Source organism: Grampus griseus, assembly GCF_964374135.1.
Source record: "Grampus griseus genome assembly, chromosome: 2".
In the NCBI taxonomy this organism is placed as follows: Eukaryota; Metazoa; Chordata; class Mammalia; order Artiodactyla; family Delphinidae; genus Grampus; species Grampus griseus.
In genome coordinates this window covers 84979876-85003669 of record NC_139018.1, presented here as the reverse complement: position 1 = coordinate 85003669, position 23794 = coordinate 84979876, and the positions used below count along the sequence as shown (strand labels likewise).

Here is a 23794-nt window from a genome sequence, read left to right as displayed (position 1 = left end):
AGCCCCGGGCGGCTCGCTCCGAGCTCCAACCCGGCCGCTGACTGCCCGGCCTCCGGCCGACCTCCCCCCGCAGACCTCCGCAGCCCCGGCCGGCACCCCCTGCCCCAGCTGCCCCAAGGCCGGATCCACGGATCTGGCTCGGTCCCCTGCACGGGCACCCCAGCCGCGCCCCTCCTTTCCCTAAGGACTCCAGCATCTTTTCAAACCCAACACTCCAGATCCTTCCCTCCAAACCTTGCTAGAAGCCTCTACCACACCCCAACTTTTGTCCAGACTGATCACAGAACCCAGCACCCTCCTCTCAACACAGAAAGTATCCCCTAGATACTCCCAACCATGAGGCCCCCTGAAATTGTCGTGACTCAGTGCTCCCGCCACAGGATATACTAGCACACCTTCCTGCCTCTTTCATGAGCCTTTCGCCCAAATTCCCCATCTTCGTACTCCATTTCCCACCCCTTTATCTCCAAGACCTTGGGCCTTGGGTCTTGAGTTTTCTGAGATCTTGGTAATACTCAGGTTTTATCTGCTATCCCCACTGCTACACTACATAGGTCAAAGCCCAATGGCCCATATCTTTTGGGGCTGTCATTCTCCCTAGTTGCTTCCTCTGCTTTTTGCCTCCATGCCCCAGGATGTGGTGTGAAAGTTGGCTGTCTTCACAATATCCAATAAAACATTAGCTATTATTAGTAGACCACCTTGCACACAGTAGGCACGCCATAAGTAAGTAGACAGATGCCTGTTAAATGAATGAATAATTGCCTCAGAACTTGGCCTGCCCCACAACCAGTAATCAAGGGGATGGCCGTGCCCACAGACATCCTGTCAGGCAGAGAAAGAGCTAGTTCCAAATCCAGTCTACCAAATGTTCCCCTCCTCTTTCCCTTGCCTTTACTGTCCCCAGGAGCCTACACTCCAAAGGGCCCTTCCCAGAAGTCCTGGTTGGGGAGGAGGGACAAGCCACTCAGTGCCCCCTCCAACCCACCTTCCACTTCCCTGCAACCTCATTGGATCTTTTCAGGGATTCTCCTGAGCAGCAGAGGCCTGCCTCTTCTTCCTCTTGGCCCCATCAGTGCTTGTTTATTAATTATACTAATGATAACAACAGTAGCAGTGCAGGGCGGCAGCCTCAGACCCAGCTGGGGGTGCCCCCAGGCGGCATCACAGGGAGAGGCGCTGTTAGAGTTGGATGGCAGGGGCCTGAGCCTCCATTTCACTGAGAGCTCAGGCAATTTTCTGGGGCGCTGTGGGTCAGCTTCAGGACTCTTTCCTAAAGGAAAAGCCTTGCTCCATTCCAGAATCCACAGTGTCTGAGCTCAGGCTGAGTCGGATCAGGGCAGGCAGACAACAGTCTGGGGCTGAAGCCAGATTCACCGGGGCCATGGCTACTGCGGCAGTGCGGTTGCTGCAGCCCTGAACTTGAGCACTTATCATTTCTCAAGGTCCTCTCTCCCACCTCTCCTCTCTGGAGGGGACTTCAAGTTTCCAGTGAAAGGAAATTGTTGACTTTGGCTGACACTGGGAAGACCCCTCCTAGAAGGTGTTGAACCCAGAGTCCAAACCCAGCCTTTCACTTCCTTTTCACCCCTTACCCCAACCCTCCCCCTGAAACCCATTTCCTGAACTCTGATGAGAATCCCAGCCCAAGGACCATCCTTTGCTACCAGGCAAAATGGGCTTCTGGAACATATCATGAATACCTCTGCATTCTCCACTCACAGCCTTGACAAACTTCCTACCTCAGCTGCAGGGCTGAGGCACATCACTCTCACCCTGGGGCAGCATATTGTCCATGTGGGGCCTGGCACCCTGAGTGCCTGCCTCCTCTACCCCTGCTTCTGAACCCCTCTCGATTCCTAGTATTTCTACTTGCAGGGTACAGAGGACTGTGGGGTCCTGGTCTTCTGACTTTCCAGCTCCTACACAGCATGCTTGCCTTCCTGAGCCCTCACAACCCACTCTTCTTACCCATCTCCCCCATCTTTCTCTCTCTCTCTGGGCACAGTAAAGGAACATACTTTAAGGGTATGAGAGCAGGTGTGATTTTGTGGAAGAGGTGTGTAGGTGGGTGAGAGGGTGTGCATTGTGATGTATGAGGGAGGGTGTGCATTTGTGCAAACTCTAAATGTGACTGACGCTTTGTGGGTGGATGGGGAGAAGATGTGTGTGTGTGACTGGAGGAGGTTGGCTGCCTTTGCAAATACATGCCTGCAAAGATCTCCCTTCCTTTTGTAAATGCATTGCTTGGAAGGAAACTAATCGAATCAACAGGAAATGTATTTGACCTAATGTATGAGCAGATGTCCTAGGAGTTCCTGTCCTCAGAACAGAAGCAGAGCCAGTTATGATCTATCCCAGGAGAGAGGAAGGGCCAGCAGCAGCCCCTTATTATGGGTGGAGCTAGGTTGGGCCTTGGCATCACCCTACTCGTGTGAAGTAAGTATTTGCCCACTCTCTGCCTTTTATAATCCACGACTGTCCAAGGAGGCCAAGGAGCCAGAGAAGACAAAGACAAAACTGGAAATGAGAACCACCTGCCCAGAGCAGCAGAACACCTTGATGGCAACTTCCAGCAGTCTCAGGAAGTAGCTGCTTCAGCTTTCTCAGAGTTAGGACTCCACCTCCTGTCCCCACCTCAGGGAGTGGCGGGGAACCAACGTGAGTTATGGGGTCATGGCAGTCTCACTGGCCCTGTGACCAAGGCTATATTCTTTCCCAACTACTGGTTAAAGAGGTAAGAGTTGGGAAGTTCCCTTTAAGGAATGGGGCAGACCACAGACTGTCTGTGTTCCTCATCACCTTAGAGAATGCAGGGAATCTATGACTTTGGGGCTTGGAGCAAAACTACGTTACAGGTGTGATGTCAGGGGTGCTGGGGACTATTGCTGTACCTGCCAAACATCCCTTGCCTGAAATCCCTAAGCCAGAAACAATGTCACTCCTTGCCCAGTTGATGATGAAGCAGAAAGTAAGTTCCTAGGAAAGACCACACTCTGAAAGGGGTATTTTCAAATGATCAGGTTTTTCCCCAAAAGCAGGTTTAGGAAGTAGAAAGAGAGCAATAAGCTTGGGGTTTCTGAAACAGCAGATGGGTCCAAACGTGTGGAAGAAAAACAGTTGTCCTCTTCAAAATTTCACCTAGGGATGGCCCTGAGAGAAAAAATGTATGTGTGTGTGAATGCCACATATGTGGCTGTCTGTAGTGCTCTTTTTGACCCACTTTAATAGCAACATGGCAATTTAGGCTATTTTCTAAAACCTTTTTTATTATGGAATATTTTAAACATACACACAAGTAGACAGAAGAGTATAATGACTCCCAAATGTACCCATCATTCTGCTTCAATGATTATCTTAGCCAGTTGTGTTGTATTATCCCCAATTTTTTTTTTTGTTCTTTTGCTGGAGTTTTTAAAAGCAAATCTTAGCCATATAATTAATTTCAGCTGTAAATATTACACTGTGTATCTGTAACAGACTTAAAAAAACTCATCCATATATAGATTCAGATGGTTACATACAGAGATAATTATGGATATGTGTATATATAACAGTATATACATATATTTTCTTTGTCAGCTGAGGAGGGCCAAAAAGCAAGACACCCCAGTAGCAATGAGTATACCTAGCACCCAAATCTTGGTTTCTAATACCATTTTCCAATAAAAAGAACCAAGGATCCTTGGAGAAATGGCTGATTCTAGGACCGGAGGTCCAGTGGTTAGGACTCCTCGCTCTCACTGTCAAGGCCCTGGGTTCAGTCTCTGGTGGGGGAACCAAAATCCCACAAGCCATGTGGTGTGGCCAAAAAAACCACACACACACACAGAAAATGATGGGGTTTATCAAAGGGTCAAATATATATAAGTGAATAAGTTATAATTTATTAATAATTTAAAAGTATATTATAAATTAATAAGTTAATTCATGGAGAGCATATACAAATCTCCCATGCAGAATTACAAATAATTTATGTAGATACTCCAGCCTCAAGGAGGGGGAGGACCTGGAACTTCCCTGGTGGTCCAGTGGTTAAGACTCCACACTCCCAATGCAGGGGGCCCGGGTTCAATCCCTGGTCAGGGAACTAGATCCCACATGCTGCAACAAAGATCCCACGTGCTGCAACTAAGACTCGGTGCAGCCAAATAAATAAATATTTAAAAAAAAAGGAGGGGGAGGACCTAAAACCCATAACCCCAGTCTAATCATGAGAAACTCATCAGACAAATCCCAATGGAGGGACATTCTACAAAATATCCTACCAGTATTACTCTAAACTGTCCAAGCCATCAAAATAAAAAAAGTCTACGAAGCTATCACAGCCAAAGGAGCCTAGGGAGTCATGATAACTAAATGTAATGTGGTATGCTGGATGGAACAGGAAAAGGACCTTAGGGAAAATTTGAGGAAATCTGAATAAAGTATGGAGTTTAGTAGTAACAGTATGTCAATATTGGTTTTTCAATTCCAACAAATGTACCATATTAATGTTAGATGCTAATAACAGGGGAAACTGTGTTTGGGGTAAATGGAAGCTTTCTTTCTTTGCAATTCTTCTGTAAATCTAAAGCTATTCTAAGATAAAGTTTATTTGGCACTTCCCTGGTGATGCAGTGGTTAAGAATCCTCCTGCCAATGCAGGGGACATGGGTTCAAGCCCTGGTCCGGGAAGATCCCACATGCTGCAGAGCAAGTAAGCCCATGCACCACAACTACTGAGCCTGCACTTTAGAGCCCATGAGCCACGACTACTGAAACCTGCACGCCTAGAGCCTGTGCTCTGCAACAAGAGAAGCCACCGCAGTGAGAAGCCCGAGCACCCCAATGAAGAGTAGCCCCACTTGCCGCAACTAGAGAAAGCCCACACGCAGCAACGAAGACCCAATGCAGCCAAAAATAAATAAATTTTAAAAATAAAATAAAGTTTATTTTTCAAAAAGAACCACATCCATACCCAATACATTTTTTTTTTTTGGCTGCGTTGGGTCTTCGTTGCTGCGCCTGGGCTTTTCTCTAGTTGGGGCGAGAGGGGGCTACTCTTCCTTGTTGCGGTGCATGGGCTTCTCATTGCGGTGGCTTCTCGTTGCGGAGCATGGGCTCTAGGCACGTGGGCTTCAGTAGTCGCGGCTCATGGGCTCCAGAGCGCAGGCTCAGTAGTTGTGGCGCACAGGCTTTGTTGCTCCGCGGCATGTGGGATCTTCCCAGACCAGGGCTCGAACCCATGTCCCCTGCATTGGCAGGCGGATTCTTAACCACTGTGCCACCAGGGAAGCCCCATTTTTAAAAAAAAAACACATTTTATTTATTTGGCCGTACCACTTGTCTTGCGGGATCTCAGTTCCCCAACCAGGGATTGAACCTGGGCCGTGACAGTAAAAGCACCGAATTCTAACCACTAGACCACCAGGGAACTCCCCATACACAATAAAATCTTTTAAAAATACTTAATATCATATAAAACTCAGTTTGTGTTCAGTTTTCCCAAACAGTCTCAAAAAACGTCATTTTATAAGTTTGTTTGAATCAGGATACAAACAAGGATGACGTGTTTAATTGATAGTCTCTTAATGTAGTTAGAGATGATCGTTAGATCTAGATGCCTGACTAGATTCAGCTTCAATTTTTTGGCATGAAGGCTTCCTAGAACATGTTTTGTACTTTCAGTGGCATCATATCAGGGGGCACATTATGTCCAGTGGCCCCACTTTTAGTGATGTTAAGATTCATCAGTAGGTTAAAAAGTTGACCACCTGATCCATACTAAGTTCTCATCAACCTTTTACCTAATAGCTTTATCAGTTATTGATGATTACTGTCTGGAGCGATTGTTTGATTAGTGGTTGCAAACAGTGATTTTCTACATTCATTCTTCCTGCATTTTTGGATACAATTTCCCTCCCTCATTCACCATAACTTCTGAACAGTCAGTACAATTTGGACCCCCAAGGTTGGCTAAATCCTAGTGGCTGAAATTTACTGCTGCACTTGAAACCAAGAGAACTAAAGAAGGATTCTGTAGAATACTTAGAAAGTTGTTAGAAATGCAAATTCTTGGGTCCTATTGGAGACCTACTTTATCAGAAACTCAGGTGAGGCCCAGAAATCTGGTTTAACAAGCCCTCCAGGTGTTTCTGATGCCTGCTAAAGCTTGAGAACTCCTGGACTAACACTGGCTGCCCTAAGACAGCCTTCAATCAAGCAATGATTTACTGAGGTCCTATGTTCATGGCAATATGTTGGGTGCTGAGCATTACGGATGCAAAAAAGAAGGCCTGATGCCCCCAAGGAACTCACAGTCTATACAACGGAACAGGGTACGTACTGATGAAAAGGTAACTGGAGACAGTTGATCGTGGGCAGTATGTTCTCAACATGGCACACAAGTGGTGCAGATGGAAGATTCCAAGGAAAGTTCAGTGAGTAGGCCCAGTTGGCAAAAGTTTAGAGCTGATTCCAACCAGGCCTTAAAGGAAGAAAAAGACTGAGGTGGGATGGAAGGAAAAAGAGACATTGGCACGAACAAAGGCAGGATGCTCAAGAAGTGAATCACCTTGCAGGCAATGAGGCTGTTTTCTCCTCTCCTCATTATCACCATTCCTGCAGTGTTTCTTTCCTTGGGCTCACCTTTCCTTTTTCCTGGTTATCTTCTTGCTCGCCCATAATCACATAGTCGAGTCTATGCAGGTTTCTATGTGCTGTCCCTGAGCTTGGGAGTGTAGAATGTGGTAATCCGGGCTGGTGAGTGCGGAAGGGCGTCTGAGGAACCCTTTGCCTCTGTCACGGGTGTTGTATGTGTACAGAGTGTCCGCCCAGAGCTTCCGCGCTGCGGTGGGACGCAGCAAGCGTAATACCTTCAGGCTCACGACTCCTGAACACCAAAAGGGCAAACCCCACCCAGGAGTGGGCGGAGCCAGGACCTGAAGAGGCGGGGCCGGGCTGCGGGGCGGAAGCTCAGAACTGGTGGCGGCGGAAGCCCGGCCCCAGCTGGGCAAGATGGCGGCGTCCAGGTGGTACAAGGCCAAGTAGGTGGCTGGGCTAGCGGGACGGACTACAGGAGATCCCGGCGGAGGGCTCTGGTACAGGGTATCCAGTTCTTTGTCGGTGTCTGCCCCAGTGTCTTTGATCTGGCCAGGAGCGGCCGCGGCCTCGTCGGTGCGGAGATCCTGGGAACGGCCCTCCGTCCGCGGGCAGCATAGGCTAAGACTCCGTGATTTTTCTTTGTTGACGCGGGTGGCCCAGGAGCGCCCGCGACCGTAGAGCCCTAGGGGCCGTTGTGGGGCCCGACAGAATATGTCTTGAACTGCTTTGGTGAAATTTATTCCTAAGTATTTTATTCTTTTCGATGCTATTGTAAATAGAATTGTTTTCTTAATTTCGTTTTCTGATTGTTCTGTAATACTGTATAGAAATACAAATGATTTTTATATATTGATCTTTTATAGCCCAAGGTTTTTAATAATTTGAATACTTTTCGGCCAGGCATGTTCCCACCAGTATGATACCGAATCACCACTCCCCGGTATGACACATTTATCCGCCTGGCTCCTAATGACATTTTCCTTAGGTCCCCTATGGTTGTTCTTGAAAGTTTTTATCATCCACAGATTGTAAACAATCTAAGATGGCAGTAAATATTGTTGCTGGGCTATTGACATCAGGGAGAGCTAAGTAAGGAGGGAATGGCAATAAGGTATGAATGGGGAGGAATGAGTCCACCGAACCCAGGGAAAAGGAGCCTTTTCTGATGCACAAAAAAGAGAATCAGAGGGCTTCCCTGGTGGCGCAGTGGTTGAGAGTCCGCCTGCCGATGCAGGGGACACGGGTTCGTGCCCCGGTCCGGGAGGATCCCACATGCCGCGGAGCGGCTGGGCCCGTGAGCCATGGCCACTGAGCCTGTGCGTCCGGAGCCTGTGCTCCGCAACGGGAGACGCCACAACAGTGAGAGGCCCGCGTACTTCAAAAAATAAATAAATAAATAAAGAGAATCAGAGTTCAGTTGCAGAGGGCCCAACATCTTTACTGCTTCTAGGAGTGAATGAGAGTGAATTCCCTACACTGAAGCAGTGCTGGAAAGAGTCCCACAAGGGAGGCAGCTGGAGTGTCAAGATGCTGTCGAGACCAAAGCCAGGGGAGTCCGAGGTGGACCTGCTGCGCTTCCAGAGTCAGTTTCTTGCAGCTGGTGCAGCCCCAGCAGTACAACTGGTGAAGAAAGGAAGTAGGAGTGGTGGTGATGCTAACCCGGACAGGCCTCCACTGCAGGATCATCGGGATGTGGTGATGCTGGACAGTGAGTGGCTGTGGGTATGAGGTTGAAAAGGAGAGCGGTACAACTTCAGGGTCTCTCCCTCTTCCTGATGTGACTGGATTCCCCATCATTATTTCAGAACTGTGTAACCTCTGTTGCTGCAGCCCCATTTTACATATGAAGAAACGGAGGCTCAAAGAGGTTAAATACCTTGCCCAAGGTGACACAGCTTGAGCCAGTGCTGCACAGCAGCTGCCCTTCTTTCTTTGGCTTTCCCCTAGCCCTCAGTCTCTTCCTGGGAAGATATGAGTAACCTCACATCTGGGTTTTTTTCTTTCTCAGATCTCCCAGATTTGCCCCCAGCTTTGGTTCCTGCTCCCCCAAAGAGAGCCAGGCCCAGCCCCGGCCATCCCCTGCCTGAACATGAGGACCCTGAAGAGAGGCTGAACAGGCATGATAAGCACATCACTGCTGTCTTGACTAAGATTATTGTGCGTCTCACCCTGGTTGAGTGGGGCAAGGCATCCAAGGGCAGAAAGGATGTTGCGTGTGGGTGGTGAGCCTTATTGAGCAGAGAGTGATTCAGAAAGATGGGACTTTATCCCCGTGCAGTCAGGTTGGGGGCTGGTTTAGAATCACTATGACTTAAGAAGCAAGATGGGTTCATGACTCCTTAGGGTGAGGTTCTAGTCATATAGAACTGAGGCTAGTAGGATAGGGTCCAGCCTGGGGAAATCTCTGTATCTTCACTGCTTTGTACTTTGTTGCTGCAGGAACGAGATACAAGTTCAGTGGCTGTGAATCTGCCTGTGCCCTGTGGCGTTGCTTTCCCTCCTGTATTCCATCGCTCACAGGGGAGACAGGTAGGCAGCCGTGACCTCACATGGAGGACAGTCTTGTGAGCATCATAGTACATATTCCCCAGGTAGATAATCTTAATAATGATAAGCAATTCCATTGTTAAAACAGCACCACACTAAGCACTTTATATGCATTACTTCATTTGATCCTTATAACAGCCATGTAATATAGGTATTATTATCTCTATTTTTCAGATAAGGAAACTGATAACTTTTGCAACACCACACATCTAATAGATAGAAGAGCCAGAAATCCAACCCAAGTCTGTCAGACTTCAAAACCTATGCTTCTGTAGAGCCCTGCTTTCTCTGAGGACTAGGGTTGTGACCCTTGGAGATTAAGTCTCTTGTATCTCTCTTTGTTCCAGCGACCTTTGTATAAAGAGGTTGAGAAGAGAATGGGGTAATGAGCATCAGTCACCTGGGTTTTCTTTTTGCCCCATAGGCGAAGCCAGCAACATCTGGTAAGAGAAGTATCTTTGCCCAGGAAATTGCAGCAAGGAGAGCATCTGAAGCCAAGGTCCCACCAGTTGGAGAAGTTGCATCTACCTTGCACCCACCAGAGGGTGAGCAGGGTTTGAAGAGGTTTGGGCTCAGCCTTTTTGTAATACACATTTGTAGAGTCATCTTTGGATATACATCTTCCCTGCCTCAAATCTGAAGTGCATTTGGGCCATCTAAAGAGGAGCCATCCGATATCTCCACTTAGACTATTGAGTTTGGGCAGCTTGGGTCCACATCTGGGTCTTAGGTGCAGGGAGAAGGCAGGGCATTACTTGACTGTAGGAGAAAGGAAGGGGATAGAAGTGTCTGGTAGAGACTGTAAAATAAAGACGTAGGCCAAGATTCTTTTAATGGTGCAAATTACTAGCAGAAGAGCTGGGGGCAGGCCCCTGGAGGCAGACGGCTGCCTAGACATCCAAGAGAAGAGTCAGAAAGTGGGATGTTTCTGAGGGAAACTTCTAAGTCCAAGGGGAAAAATGAGTAGAGAGGTCATCACCCCAACCCAGCCCCAGGATGCCCTGGAGTCTTGTGCCAAACCCAGGGGGGTCTCCACTCTTTGCCTGGGAAAACTCTGGGGCTTCCATCTGTCTCCAGAGCTAATGGGATTAGAGAAGAGGGACAGAAGGCCCAGTTGGGGTGAGGCAATGAAACTGATCGTATCCTTCTTCCAGGTGCTGCAACCTGTGAGGCACTCACACCTAGGGAGCAGGGCAGCCAGCTTCCATGGAACAGCTACAGCTTCCAGGGACCCCATCTGGTTACAGGGAAGGGGCTCAAAAGCCAGGAGGCTGAGCAGGAAGCCCAGACCATCCATGAAGAGAACGTAGTGAGACTGCAAGCCATGGCTCCGGAGGAGATCCTGCAGGAACAGCAGCGGTTACTGGCTCAGCTTGGTACGGGTACCAGCCTTTCCTGCCAAGACCGGGCTAGGAAGGGACTGTCATTTATTGAGGAAGGCTCACTGTGAGTGCCAGGCAGAGTACTTTAACACATTTCATTTTGTCCTCAAACTGTTCCTGTGAGGTCGGAGGTACTAACCTCATTTATTTATGAAAAGATAAAAACAAAAAAAACTGAGGCTCAAAACTAAGAAATTCTCCCTCAGGTCACACAGCCTGGTACCACATCCTGTTAATGAACACCAATGAGATATAAACCCAGTTCTACCTGGTCTCGTGGGCTGTGTTCTTAACCATTATACCATGTATACTGTACTACTGTAGTGTAGTATACACTATTTTGGCTGTACTCTAGTACAACTACAGGGTACTCTATTATGTGATGCTGTGCTATACTACACCTCCCTCCTAGTTTCTGTTCACCAAAACAATAGTGCCAAGTCAATCTGTTCCAAACTATGTATCTAGCACTTATATAGAGCATACCATATATTAGTTTTGTTTTCTTTTTTTTTTTTTGCTGCTCTGGGTCTTCATTGTTGCACACGGGCTTTCTCTAGTTGCAGCAAGGCGGGGCACCACTCTTTGTTGTGGTGTGCGGGCTTCTTATTGCAGCGGCTTCTCTTGTTGCAGAGCATGGGCTCTAGGCGCGCAGGTTTCAGTAGTTGTGGCACACGGGCTCAGTAGTTGTGGCTTGTGGGCTCTAGAGCGCAGGCTCAGTAGTTGTGGCACACGGGCTTAGTTGCTCCGCAGCATGTGGGATCTTCCCAGACCAGGGCTTGAAACTGTGTCCCCTGCATTGGCAGGTAGAGTTTTAACCACTGCACCACCAGGGAAGTCCCCATATATTAGGTTTTTAGTGAATATTTGTGCATAAATAAATAAATAAAATAGTTGAAAGTGAGAAACTATTCCCCTAAATGCCTTCTTTTTGGCCCTCGTCAACATTGATTCATTTATTCCACAGCCACTTACTTTGGGCCTCTGACCTGAAGCCAAGCACAGGGATGGGCAGACTGGCCTGGACCAGGGGACTGTGAAGGGTGGAGGGATAGGCGGGCAGGCAGGTCCCAGTGACAGATATGGGTCATCGAGGCTACAAGAGAGCCCCAGGGCTTAGGCCAGGGCTGGGAAGTGGCTTGTCTTGGCCTTGGCGCCCACAGACAGGCAGTATTAAGCAGACTTCAGGTGTATGGAGGCTGGGGAGGATCTGCCCCCACCCATTCTCCCCTCTATGCTCTCTTCTAGATCCCAGCTTGGTTGCCTTCTTGAGATCTCACAGCCGCACCTGTGAGCAGGCAGAAGAGAAGGCCACGGGGGAGCAGAGGCCAGGAGGTCACTCTGCTGAGGTCACTGGAGAGGAGCCCATCATGCCAACTTCTGCCAGTGAGCCCAGGCAGGAAGATAAGCTGGAGCCAGGAGCCCCAGGTTTGGAGGAGGAGGGGACTTCTGGGGAATAAAAGTAGAGGGAAGTATTCCTTCTCCTAGGCCTGGCAGATGGGAAGAGAATCTTCTCTGTCCTTGAACATCTAACGTTAATCTTCATTATTGGCTTGAAGTCAATCTTCATTTGCTGATGCATATATTCTTCCTGCATGTGCTTCCTGTTTTCTTGTCCTGTTACTGCTCCTTCTCTCCCTTCCCTGGTAAGAAACAGCACAATGTGATGGCTGAATGGCCCCCTCCCCCTCCAGACCATCTGCCCCCTGCCTTTGCAGTAGCTGCCCCAGCTCTGGCTCCATCCATCCCACAGTTCTTTCTGCCTCTGCTCTCAGTGTTGGGAGGATAATGGCAGGGTGGTGGGAGAGGAAGGGTCTGACGTAGGTCTTGTGAACATGCCAGACCTGAAGCAGAGAGGCCAGTGGGAGCACTCATCTTCCAGGAACTGGATGATTTTATTAGTGATTAACAAAAGAAGAATTGAATTAGGAGAGCCAGGAACCTCCTGCCCCTGGATGAACTCTAGGCCAGTTGAGCAGGTTGGATGGGGGTGGTGGGGGTGAGGAAGGAGGAGGATATTGCAGGTGTGTGTTTCTGTATCTTGCTCTGCTGAAGTATAGCTGCCCCCTCCTCATTGTCTCCACTCCCCTGCTCCTTTAGAAGGTCGGTACTAGAGAGTGGAGAACTGTGGTTTCCCTGCTGTATGTGGTCCTGCCTTCCTCCTCTGCTTCCTCTCTCTTCTCTTCCTTATCTCCTCCGCTTCCTCTTTCCTCTCCCAACAAATCTTTGGGGTCAGAAAGGGGCTAGAGCCCAGGACGGGGTGTGTTCTGCCATATCAGGCATTCCAGCCCCTGGGCTGTGCCATTAGTCAGAGCTCTAGGCAGAGGCTGCCAGACCCTTGGGCAGAGGTGGATGTGGCAGCTTCTGGATGATGGCTGGGACCCCAGTGGATCAGTGAGCTGAGCCCCTTAGGGAATACTACTCTGCTTCCATCTCCCCAGCTCTGGCACTGCCCGTGACTCCCCAGAAAGAATGGCTGCACATGGACACCGTTGAGCTGGAGAAGCTCCACTGGACCCGAGACCTGCCTCCACTCCGACGGCAGGAGACTCAGGAGGTGAGGAGAGCCAGCTGGCCTACAAGGGCAAGGTGGGGTGGCAGTGAGTGGGGCTGCTGTCTTGCACCCAGAACTTAGGCTTTTCTCTTCCCCCAAGCTGGAGAAACATCTCTCCTAGTGCTCACCCCCCTCTTCCTGCCTGGTCTCTAAGGCCAGAGGAGCCCCACTTCTGGTCAGAGGTAGTCAGGCCCTACGTCCTGAGAGGCCTGGGATTACAGGTGAGGAATGGCTGTGGGGAAGTTGCTGGTGCCCCCAGCCCATAGTTCTCTTTCTGTACCCATTAGAGGATGCAGGCCCGATTCAGTCTTCAGGGAGAGCTGCTGGCCCCCAGCGTGGACCTTCCCACCCATCTGGGCCTACACCACCATGGAGAGGAGGCGGAGGTGAGGCGTGGGGTCCAGGGAGTACTGGGCAGCTCTCAGCAAGTGCTTTTAACAACCATGTGGAGAAGGACTGCTGCTCAGCTGCCTTGGCCCTTCTGTGCACCCTATTCCAGTTCACGGCCTTACTGTCTTTTCAGGTTTTTTTAAAAATATTTATTTATTAGTTTATTTGTTTGGCTACACCGGTCTTCCTTGTGGCATGTGGGATCTTCATTGCCGCATGGGGGATCTAGTTCCCTGACCAGGGATCGAACCCGGGCCCCCTGCATTGGGAGTGCAGAGTCTTAACCATTGGACCACCAGGGAAGTCCCTGTCCTTTCAGTTCTTAGGCTTGAAATCTTTCTCCTTGTTCCCTCACATTCCAGTCAGTCGCCAGAACTTGCCAATTCTGTTTGTCACCTCCCTACAGTGCTTCCTCTATCAGAGCCTTGATCCCTCTGGTCTGTTCAGTCACCATGTTCCACTCATTCCGTCTTGCCGTTCGCTTGCTCCCCAACGGGTCTGCCGTAGTGATTTCCCCTGGCCCAGCTCAGGCTGTCCCTTGCCTCAGAAAGTTTCCTCGCTCAGGGAATTCTCCCAGAATAAGGTCTTGGCTCCTCAGCACAACAGAACAGCCTTCCACCATCTGTCCCTGCTGACCCCACAGCTCTGCGTCCCTCACTTCTGCTGCACATTCTGTTGCCTCCTCCCCACGTACCCGCTGTGCTCAAGGACCTCCAGGGCTCAGTTCCTGAAGCCCACTCCAGGGAACGCCTTTCCCCTCTGCTCCATGCCAGGCCATCAGAGCTCTACCCACCCACTGAGACCACAGCACTTTTCCAGGTGCCCCTTCTCTCTGTCTCCTGTTCTCTGGTTGCAAATTAAACACCGATTACTACATTCCTCCCAAACTGCCTTATGCTATGGTTACTTGTACGCCAGTCTTATTTTCTTTACCAGTTTGAGGGTCCACGGAGAGCAGAGGCAAGAGACATCACTTACTTTTCTTTGTCTTCACCTTGGCACCTGACTCAGTGCATGGCAGATAGGGGTTGCCATGTATTTGTTGGTGGGTGCTGTCCTGTGTCTTGGCTCCTTCTGACTTCTTGTCCCTGTTCCAGAGAGCAGGGTACTCCCTTCAGGAGCTGTTCCACCTGACACGCAGCCAGGTGTCCCAGCAGAGAGCACTAGCGCTGCATGTGTTGGCCCAGGTCATCGGCAGGGTGAGTGGACTGTTGGCCTCATCCTGCCCGCCCCCCTCCCCTTAGACTTTCCCACCTCCTGCCTGTTTCCCTCTGACTCACTGGCCCATACACCAGCTGTGTGTGGGTCACACTGAGAACAGGATAAACCCAGGGTCCTAGCTGGACAAGTAAAGGGTTTAGGACAGAGACTGTAACTTCAGCGTATTCAGCAATGTTTTATCCTCCTGCCCTCAAGGCCCAGGCTGGCGAGTTTGGGGACCGGCTAGTGGGCAGTGTCTTGCGCCTCCTTTTGGATGCTGGTTTCCTCTTCCTGCTGCGCTTCTCTCTGGATGACAGAGTGGATGGGGTCATCGCAGCTGCTATCCGGGCTCTTCGGGCTCTGCTGGTGGCTCCTGGAGATGAGGTACAACAGGCATAGGAATGAGGCTTCAAGGCATTAGGGTCCCTACGCCTCCTGCTGGGGCTGCCCTCGTTGATGATGCTTTGCCAGGCAGAGCACAGAGTGGGGTGGCTGTGTCACTACCTTCTAAAGGCCCCAAAGCCTAGGAGCCTTGCCTCTCTGTCCTTTGTGCGTGGCTTTTGCCCTCTACTTCTGGACCCGCTTTCTGGCCTGATGCCTTCTTCCTCTTCCCACCTTCACACTCTTTCCTCTGGCAGGAGCTCCTTGATAGCACCTTCTCTTGGTACCATGGAGCTTTGGTGTTCCCTCTGATGCCCAGCCAGGAGGACAAGGAGGACGAGGATGAGGATGAAGAGCCCCCAGCAGAAAAGGCAAAAAGGAAGAGCCCGGAGGAAGGAAACCGGCCTCCATCTGACCTGGCCCGACATGATGTCATCAAGGTAAAAGTGCTGGGGCAGCTGCACTTGTCCCATGACCTCTGGGGCTGGCACATGTTGGGCAGGAGGGGTCATCAAGGCCTAGGGTCCAGTTGCATTTGGTAGTGGGTTTGTGTCTCTGATCCTCAGGGGCTCCTGGCTACCAACCTGCTGCCTCGGCTACGCTACTTGCTGGAGGTGACCTGCCCAGGACCTTCTGCGGTCCTTGACATCCTGGCTGTGCTCATCCGCCTGGCCCGGCATTCCCTGGAGTCAGCCACAAGGGTGAGAAAGAGAAGGAGGCAGGGACTGGGCAAAGAGCCTAGCCAGGCCTGGTCTTGACCCTCAGCCTCCTTACCTCCCTTTTCATCCTGGCCTGCACAGGTCCTGGAGTGCCCTCGGCTGATAGAGACTGTGATTCAAGAGTTCCTGCCCACCAGCTGGTCCCCTATGGGGGTGAAGCCTATCCTCAGTCTACACAGAGTGCCCTGTGCTCCTGCCATGAAACTTCTTCGTGTCCTGGCCTCAGCTGGTAGGAATATTGCTGCCCGGCTGGTAAGCAGAACACAGGGCAAGGGATGGCGGCTTGAGACAGGGCTGGGCTGGGGGCTAAGCATAGCCCCTGCACTCTGGGTGGCCCAGTCATGCCATCTTTCTCTTCGTATCTGTTCCAGTTGCCTAGAAATAGAACAGAAACCCCCAGGCAGGAACCTAGTGACCTGGAGCCAAGCGTATCCTGTAGGCCTGCTCTGCTCTCATTATGGGAAGGGAAGGTTCCCTGTTCCCTGGACCCAGGCCAGAAGGGCCACATACAAATAGGCATAGCCAAGGTGCCCAGCAAGTGCTTGCTAAAAAGAAGGATGGAAGGAGAGAAGAAGGGAGGGATGGATGGGATAGTTTCACCCTAGCCCAGAACCATGACCCTCTGGCACCAGAGGGACCGCAACAGGGATGAGTTGAGCCAGTCTCTGTAGTGAGAGAACCTGAGGCCTGGAACTTCAGGCTCCCAGCTGATCCTGATCCCCAGACTCTCTGCCCAACCCCAGCTGAGTGGCTTTGATCTCCGGAGTCGCCTGTGCCGCTTCATAGCTGAGGCTCCCCAGGATCTGGCCTTGCCCCCAGAGGAAGCCGAGACATTGAGCACTGAGGCCTTCCGTCTGTGGGCCGTGGCAGCCTCCTACGGCCAGGGAGGTGACCTTTACAGGTGAGGAGAGACAAGGGTAGGCTCCCTCACAGACCCCTCCAGCTCTGCACTCTGGCCTTGATCAAGGTTCAAGCTCGGAGGGAGGCTGAGTATGAGAAAGAGGTGATTCTGGGAGAAAGGAAGAAAATTTGGGAGTCAGGACTAGCCGGGGGAGAGTGGAACAAAGCTGGGTTAACCACATTCTGTGCACCCCAGCTTGGTATCTTGGTGAAATCAGATTTAAATTCCCTCTTGTGGTGGAAGCCTTGAGGGGCTACCTCCTTCCCTTCAGCCCCCAGCCTTCCTTCTTGAAACCGTCCCAGAGTCCGCAGCCCTGGCCTCCCTCCTGCTCCTCCTCAGCCAGACTGCAGATGCCCGGGGCCGGGCCTTGCTTTGTGTCTTCTGTTTCCATCTCCCTTCTCACACTGAAGGGTGGTCCTTCTCCCCACTCACCAGGGAGCTGTACCCTGTGCTGATTCGAGCCCTGCAGGCTGTGCCGAAGGAGCTCAGCAGCCCCTCCCCGCAGCCCCTGGCTCTGCAGAGGGCAGCCTCACTGCTCACCGTCCTCACCCAGCTGACCCTAGCCGCCGGTAGCACCACCCCTGAGCCCAGAAGGTAGGCTGTAGCCCTGAGCCGCTGGCGGTGACATCCTGTCGGGAGCTCTGGGACCGGTGGGAGTGCTCCTCCACAGGGAGAGGGCGGCCAGAGCTTCAAGGGGAGTCCAGGCAGCCAGATCCTCACGGTGGCCCCTTGTGGCTCTCCTGTAGTGACTCTGCTGAGGCCAGTGTGTCGTCCACTCCTTCCTCAATCACTTGGACGCAGGTGTCTGGGCTCCAGCCTCTCGTGGAGCCTTGTCTAAGACAGACCTTGAAGTTGCTGCCCACACCTGAGACGTGGAGTGCCCTTGGCCCAGTGCCCACTGCCTGCCTGCTCTTCCTGGACGCTTACTACCAGGCCTGGAGCCAGCAGGTGAGTGTTGCCTGCCTGCCTTCCACGCTGCCCTGGGTGCCCTGCCTTCATCTTAGCATTCCACCCTCGTTCTCCCTCTGTCTCCACCTCTCCGTCCCTGCCTCCCCATTTCCACCTTTTCCCTCCTACCTTTCTTCCTCTTTCCACCTCCATGTCCAGTGGAGCTTCCAAGGAGTCGTGTTGGTAGGGACCGTAGAACCCCAAACAGCAACTTGGCCTCCCTGGAGCCTTTATGCTCTCTCAAGACCCTAGACAGTGGGTGCCAGGGCAACCTCAGGGTCTCCTCTGCCTCTAGAAGGGGCAGAAGGCAGAAGCTTCTAAACACTGACTCTTGGCCACTCGGAATCATGGGCTTGGCCTGGGTACACGGGGTCCAGGAGAATGGGGCTCCTGGGCCATCAGCTCAGTGAGTGTCTTGGTCTTCCAGCCAGGCTTGTGCCCAGGGGATTGGCTTCAGGACATGGAGCGCCTGTCGGAGGAGCTGCTGCTGCCCCTGCTGAGCCAGCCCGCTCTGGGCAGACTGTGGGATTCGCTGGGGTGTGTACTGTGTGCGGTTGTGAAGCCGGGGGTGGGGCGGGGAGGCGGCAGTTTCGCTCCTTGTGGGGCTCCTATGCCTGGCTCCCTGGTCCATCCCAGGTGGAACCCCCCAGCCTGAGGGAAACCTGAATCCCTAGCAGGCAGCGACTGGGGGCTCCAGGGAACGTGGGCACTGTCTGCACGGCCACGTTTCCGCTAGCCTTGGTTGCAGACCAAGCAGCTGTTTCCAGCCCGGCACATATCAGGCCAGAGCCCCCCTCAGTGTCTCCATTCTGCTTCCAGGTGCTGCTCCCCTCTCTGCAACCCACAGTCCTGTGCTCCGGCCCCTGAAGCTCTCCCCAGCCTCGTGTCACTGGGCTGTGCAGGAGGCCACCCTCCTCTTAGTCTGGCTGGCTCAGCCTCCCCCTTCCCGTTCCTCACAGCCCTCCTCTCTCTTTTCAACACCCTGGGCTGGATCCACAAGGGGCTGTGTGGCCAGGTGAGCGCTGGGCGCCTGGTTAGGGGGGCAGGGGACCAAGATGGCAGGAGTCAGAAAGGGGAAGGGCGCCCCTTGGGGAAGAGAGGCGTCTTCTGCCAGCACCCATTTCTCTGAGTTCAGCTGGGGAAGGGGCAGCTGGGGAGCCCTAGAGGGCATCAAAGTCACCTTGTGAATCTGAAGCTTGCTTTCCTCAGCTGGCTGCCGTATTGGCTGCCCCAGGACTGCAGAACTACTTCCTCCAGTGTGTGGCTCCTGTGGCTGCTCCACACCTCACACCCTTCTCCGCGTGGGCCCTGCGCCATGAGTACCACCTGCAGCACCTGGCACTCACCCTGGCCCAGAGAGCGGTGGGTGCCCCCAACCCCCATCCCTCTGTCCCCGCCCCCTCATTATCCCCATCCTGCTTCTCTGGAGCTTGTGCTGCTTTTGGCAAGCCGTGCAGTTCTACTTGCCTGCAGACATGCCCAGGCCCTGTGCCCATCAGCATATATTCTCTTCCTCACTTCTCTTTACTTTGTCCCCCCTCACCGCCTCTGCCTACTCCTCCCCCTTCCCCCCTTTTCTGTCCACAGGCAACACTCCAGCCAGTGTCAGCCACCAGTGCTGCCCTCTATCACGGCATGGCCTTGGCCCTGCTGAGCCGGCTGCTGCCCGGAAGCGAGCACCTCGCCCATGAGCTACTGCTGAGCTGTGTGTTCCGGCTGGAGTTCCTCCCGTAAGTCCAGGGTTGGTGGCATCAACTGAGCGCTTTGAGAGGCTGCTGTGGTGGTTGACAGAGCAGCCCTGAATTTGGGGCCAGGAGACCTGGGTTTCTTTCTCTTTCTTCCATGGATTACGCTTAACCTGTCTGAGTTTCCATTTCCTCATTAGTAAAGTGAGGATGAGGATAATATGCTAGAGTATTATTATGAGACTTCTGTGACTGTATGGCTGAAAAATGGTTCTAAACTAGCTGTACGCTTATAATAGCTAAGTGTTACCCAGTGCTTACTCCTTGTCCGGTACTCCCTTAACCGTTTGTCTCTATTTTAATTGTTTTACCTGTACCATGAGAGTGTGTATTATTATCATTATTATCCCCACTTTACTCTGAGGAAACTGAGGCACAGAGAAGTTCTGTAAACTTGCACCTAGGTAACTGGCTCTAGTGCGCATCCTCTTAACTGCTATACACACTACATGGAAGGTTATTAGGGGAACAGGGAGGAGGGGGATTGGACCTAGGAGCCTCTGGGAAACCCTGGAGAGCTGGCATGGCCTTGTGGGTTCTAGCCCTCATTTTTGGCTTTTGGGTTCTGTTACAGGGAAAGAGCATCAGGGGGTCCGGAGGCAGCTGACTTCTCTGACCGGCTGTCCTTAGGGAGCGGCGGGGACCTTGGGTGTGGGCGAGGGACTCTACTAGCTCAGGCCTGCCAGGACCTCCCCAGCATCCGCAGCTGCTACCTGACCCACTGCTCACTGGCCCGAGCCAGCCTGCTAGCCTCTCAAGCCTTGCACCGAGGGGAGCTCCAGCAAGTCCCAGCCCTGCTGCTCCCTGTGGCTAAGGAGCCTCTGCTGCCCACTGACTGGCCTTTCCTGCCATTGATTCAACTCTACCACCGGGCCTCAGACAGCCCCTCGGGGCTTCCTCCTGCTGACACTGTGGGCACAGCCATGCGGGCCCTGCAGTGGGTGCTAGTCCTGGAGAGCTGGCGCCCCCAGGCCCTCCGGGCTGTGCCTCCTGCTGCCCGCCTGGCACGGCTCATGTGTGTGTTCTTGGTGGACAGTGAATTGTTCCGGGAGACCCCAATACAACGTCTGGTGGCAGCCCTCCTGGCCCGGCTCTGCCAGCCTGAAGTCCTACCAAACCTCAACCTGGATTGCCCACTTCCTGGCCTGACGTCTTTCCCGGATCTCTATGCCAACTTCCTGGAGCATTTTGAGGCTGTGTCTTTTGGGGACCACCTCTTTGGGGCCCTGGTTCTCCTCCCCCTGCAGCGTCGGTTCAGCGTCACCTTGCGCCTTGCCCTCTTTGGGGAGCACGTGGGAGCCTTGCGAGCTCTGGGCCTGCCTCTGACCCAGGTACTTTCTCAGCCCAGCAGGGCCCACCATGGACATCCTGTCCTGGGCCTTGGAGGCAGTCCTGAGCCGCAGGGAGCCTTGGTAGACCTCAGGTTCCTTATCTTACCTCTTGGAGGCTTTGAGGAGATTAAGAGAATACATGAAAAGGGTTTACTGTGGTGTCTGGCGTACAGTAGGTACAGTAGGTACTTATTATTAAAAAGGCACGGCTGCTTGCTCATGAGGTGCTACAGTCTAGGTAAGAGATGTACTAAAACCAACATAGTTCTCAGGTATTCAGATTCTAGGTGTTAAGTCAGGATTCAGAGAAGGGAAAGATCAAAGTGGGCTTCCCACAAGGAGAAGCCTTTGTGGAAGAAGTGGGGATTGATCTGGGCATGGAAAATTGGGTAGAATTTGGACTGTTAAGGAGAAAGATAGAATGTGCCTAGTGGAACAGCATAAGCAAAAGCTCAGAGGCAGGAAGGAATTGACAAGATGGGAAGAGGAAGGAGTCTATGACAGATACCAGCTTGGGAACTTGTTGGAAACAAAGCTAATAAAGTCTTAGAGGGCCTCAGATAACAGGTTAAGGAGTTAAACTTGTAAGCTGTAAAGAGTTACTAATTTTTTTAAGATTTGTTTTTTTATTTTCATTATAACTTATTTTGGTAAGCTTGAAATACAAACATTTTAATATATGTATGTAAGATATAAATGTATATTTTGTATAAAAAAATAAAAATAAAATATAAAATAGTTTTAAGAATTAAAAAGAACATTACAGGGAATTCCCTGGGGTTCCAGAGGTTAGGACTCCATGCTCTCACTGCCAAGGGCCCGGGTTCAATCCCTGGTCAGGGAACTAAGATCCCACATGCCACGTGGTGTGGCCAGAAAAAGAATAGATTAAGGGAAAAAAAGAACTTTACGGTTATCCATAATCCCACTGCCCAGTAGTAATTATTTTGATTTACCTTTTTTCAGTCTTTTTTTTTTTGGCTGCACCTCGCAGCATGTGGGATCTTAGTTCCCTGACCAGAGATCAAACCCGTGCCCACTGCATTGGGAGTGCAAGTCTTAACCACTGGATCACCAGGGAAGTCCCTGTGCATATATATTTTTATAAAATTGGGATCATTGCATAATGTTTTCTTCATTGAATGTTAGGTAGTAAGCATTTCTCACATCATTAAATAATCTAAGAAATCAACGTTTTTATTATTATATCATAATCCATCGTGCAAGTGTGTCCCAGTTTATTTTATCAGAACCCCTTAGTGGGCATGAAAGTTGTTTCTGATTTTTTGCTATTTTAAGTAACACTGTGATAAACACCATTGGACATAAACTCATAATCATTTCTGCGTAGAATTAAGAATAATTTTTTAGAAACAATTACTATTCCAAAGAACATTAACTTTTGAAAGGTTTGCTAATAGAATTGAGCAGCTGAACATGACATTTTGAAAGTTTTAAGTAGATTAAGCAAGTAGTAGTAGCAGTAGAAATTCATAGCTGCTTCTCAGTTTCCCAGTTTCCGCTGCTTTTGAGCTCTTTAGTCTTTAACCTTGATCCTTGTGATGGATGTCTGTTTAGGACCGGATCTCTGCCCTTGTGGTTTGTTTCATGTGACCATCAACCATCCACCCTGTTGTCCAGTGATACACATTCCACCCTGACCCTCAGCTTGTCTCATTTCCCCTGTCACAGTTGCCTGTGTCCCTGGAGAGCTACACAGCGCCTCCTGAAGACAACCTGGCCCTCCTTCAGCTCTACTTCCGGGCTCTGGTTACTGGTGCGCTCCAATCACACTGGTGCCCTGTGCTCTATGCTGTGGCCGTGGCTCATGTCAACAGCTTCATCTTCTGCCAGGACCCAAAGAGCTTGGTAAGTTACGTCCCCATCTCCAGAGGGAGGGAAGGAACCTGCAGTTGAACTGAGCCAGCTGGGGAGGAGGTGAGGTCCAGGCCAGGTGAGTGATAGGCCTGTGGCCTGGTGCCACCTCTCCCTCTTCTGCCTCTAGGATGAGGTAAAGGCTGCCCGCAGGAGCATGTTGCAGAAAACTTGGCTGCTGGCAGATGAGGTAGGGCGGGGCACATCTTGGAGGGTGGGAGAATGGAGGGTCTTGAGGAACAGAGATCTCAACAGGATCTCACTACCCACTTCATAAAGTTTCTTCCTTCTTTGCAGGGTCTTCGGCAGCACCTTCTCCACTATAAACTTCCTAATTCTGCCCTTCCAGAGGGTTTTGAGCTGTATCCCCAGTTGCCCCCTCTGCGTCAGCAGTACCTCCAGAAACTGATCTCAGGGGTGCTCCAAAATGGGGTTTCAGAGACCTAGTATAGCTGCTGCAGAGGAAGAGATGGATACATTCTCCTGGGGTTCACCAACAGATGCCTGGCCAGAGAGAAGGGCTTTGTGTCCTAAGAGTGTGCAGGAAACAATAGAGCAGAAGGCTTGCCTTCCTAGGAGCAAGCTCTTTGAGCTTTTTTGGAGATTGGTGAGCCTACCCTTATGTCCTGATATCTGGAGCTCAGGATCTGGGGCTTCTGAGGGTCTGTGCTGGGAGTGAGGGGTGACTTAGCTATATACCCCTTCTTGGGGACAAGACATACTAACTACACCTCTTCCTCTCCCCACTTCAGGCCAGGGTATATGAATACTGGAGCTGAGCATTGAAATAAAGAATTTTTTTATCTTCTGGGAATTTGATTTGGACTGATTTCAGATGTACTAGTTCAGGATTGGTATCGAGGAATGGGTTATCTCTGGGGGAATCAGGACCACTGTGAGAGACATGGGGGAGGAATCATGAATGGGAGGTGAAAACTGAGTCCACATCTGGGACAACAAAAATGTGGGTCCCAGTTCTGGAGTGAAGCCAGGCCAGGGCGGTACTCTTGGGAATGGGGGGCGCTTCTAGAAGGACTCTCATCAGTCCACTTGGAGTGTAGGTGTGCTAAATGAGGTTAGCATCTTGTCTCCTTATGGTCCCCTATTTCCATCAACGGCAATCATGAGACAAGAAGAAGCCGGAAATCAGACTGGTGCAGTAGCTGTCTATCTTAAATCTGTTTGGGCTGCTATCACAGAATACCACAGGCTGGGTGGCTTTTGAACAACACACAT

The 23794-nt window shown here is 51.3% G+C and overlaps 1 protein-coding gene across 1 annotated transcript; it reads left to right on the top strand.

Moving 5' to 3' along the window:
* The first annotated feature begins 6978 nt into the window (after nt 1-6978).
* Nucleotides 6979-23362, top strand: RPAP1 (RNA polymerase II associated protein 1). The gene is made up of 25 exons (XM_082648389.1): nt 6979-7028; nt 8036-8293; nt 8594-8742; nt 9025-9114; nt 9557-9677; nt 10287-10508; nt 11763-11942; nt 12956-13071; nt 13356-13454; nt 14556-14657; nt 14875-15042; nt 15297-15479; nt 15606-15740; nt 15840-16010; nt 16502-16659; nt 17095-17253; nt 17406-17607; nt 18035-18144; nt 18427-18622; nt 18817-18969; nt 19195-19337; nt 19927-20683; nt 22376-22552; nt 22689-22748; nt 22856-23362. Exons 2-25 carry the CDS (start codon nt 8113-8115, stop codon nt 23003-23005), a joined length of 4182 nt encoding a protein of 1393 aa, XP_082504515.1. The 5' UTR covers nt 6979-7028; nt 8036-8112; the 3' UTR covers nt 23006-23362.
* Nucleotides 23363-23794: the final 432 nt, after the last annotated feature.

Excerpts from the sequence above, each read along its gene's own strand:
- RPAP1 (XM_082648389.1), top strand. The coding sequence starts at position 8,113 with ATGCTGTCGAGACCAAAGCCAGGGGAGTCCGAGGTGGACCTGCTGCGC. Across the intron at positions 14,658-14,874 it reads TGGCCCAGGTCATCGGCAGG|GCCCAGGCTGGCGAGTTTGG; the intron begins GTGAGTGGACTG and ends CCTGCCCTCAAG. Across the intron at positions 15,741-15,839 it reads CCCTGGAGTCAGCCACAAGG|GTCCTGGAGTGCCCTCGGCT; the intron begins GTGAGAAAGAGA and ends TGGCCTGCACAG.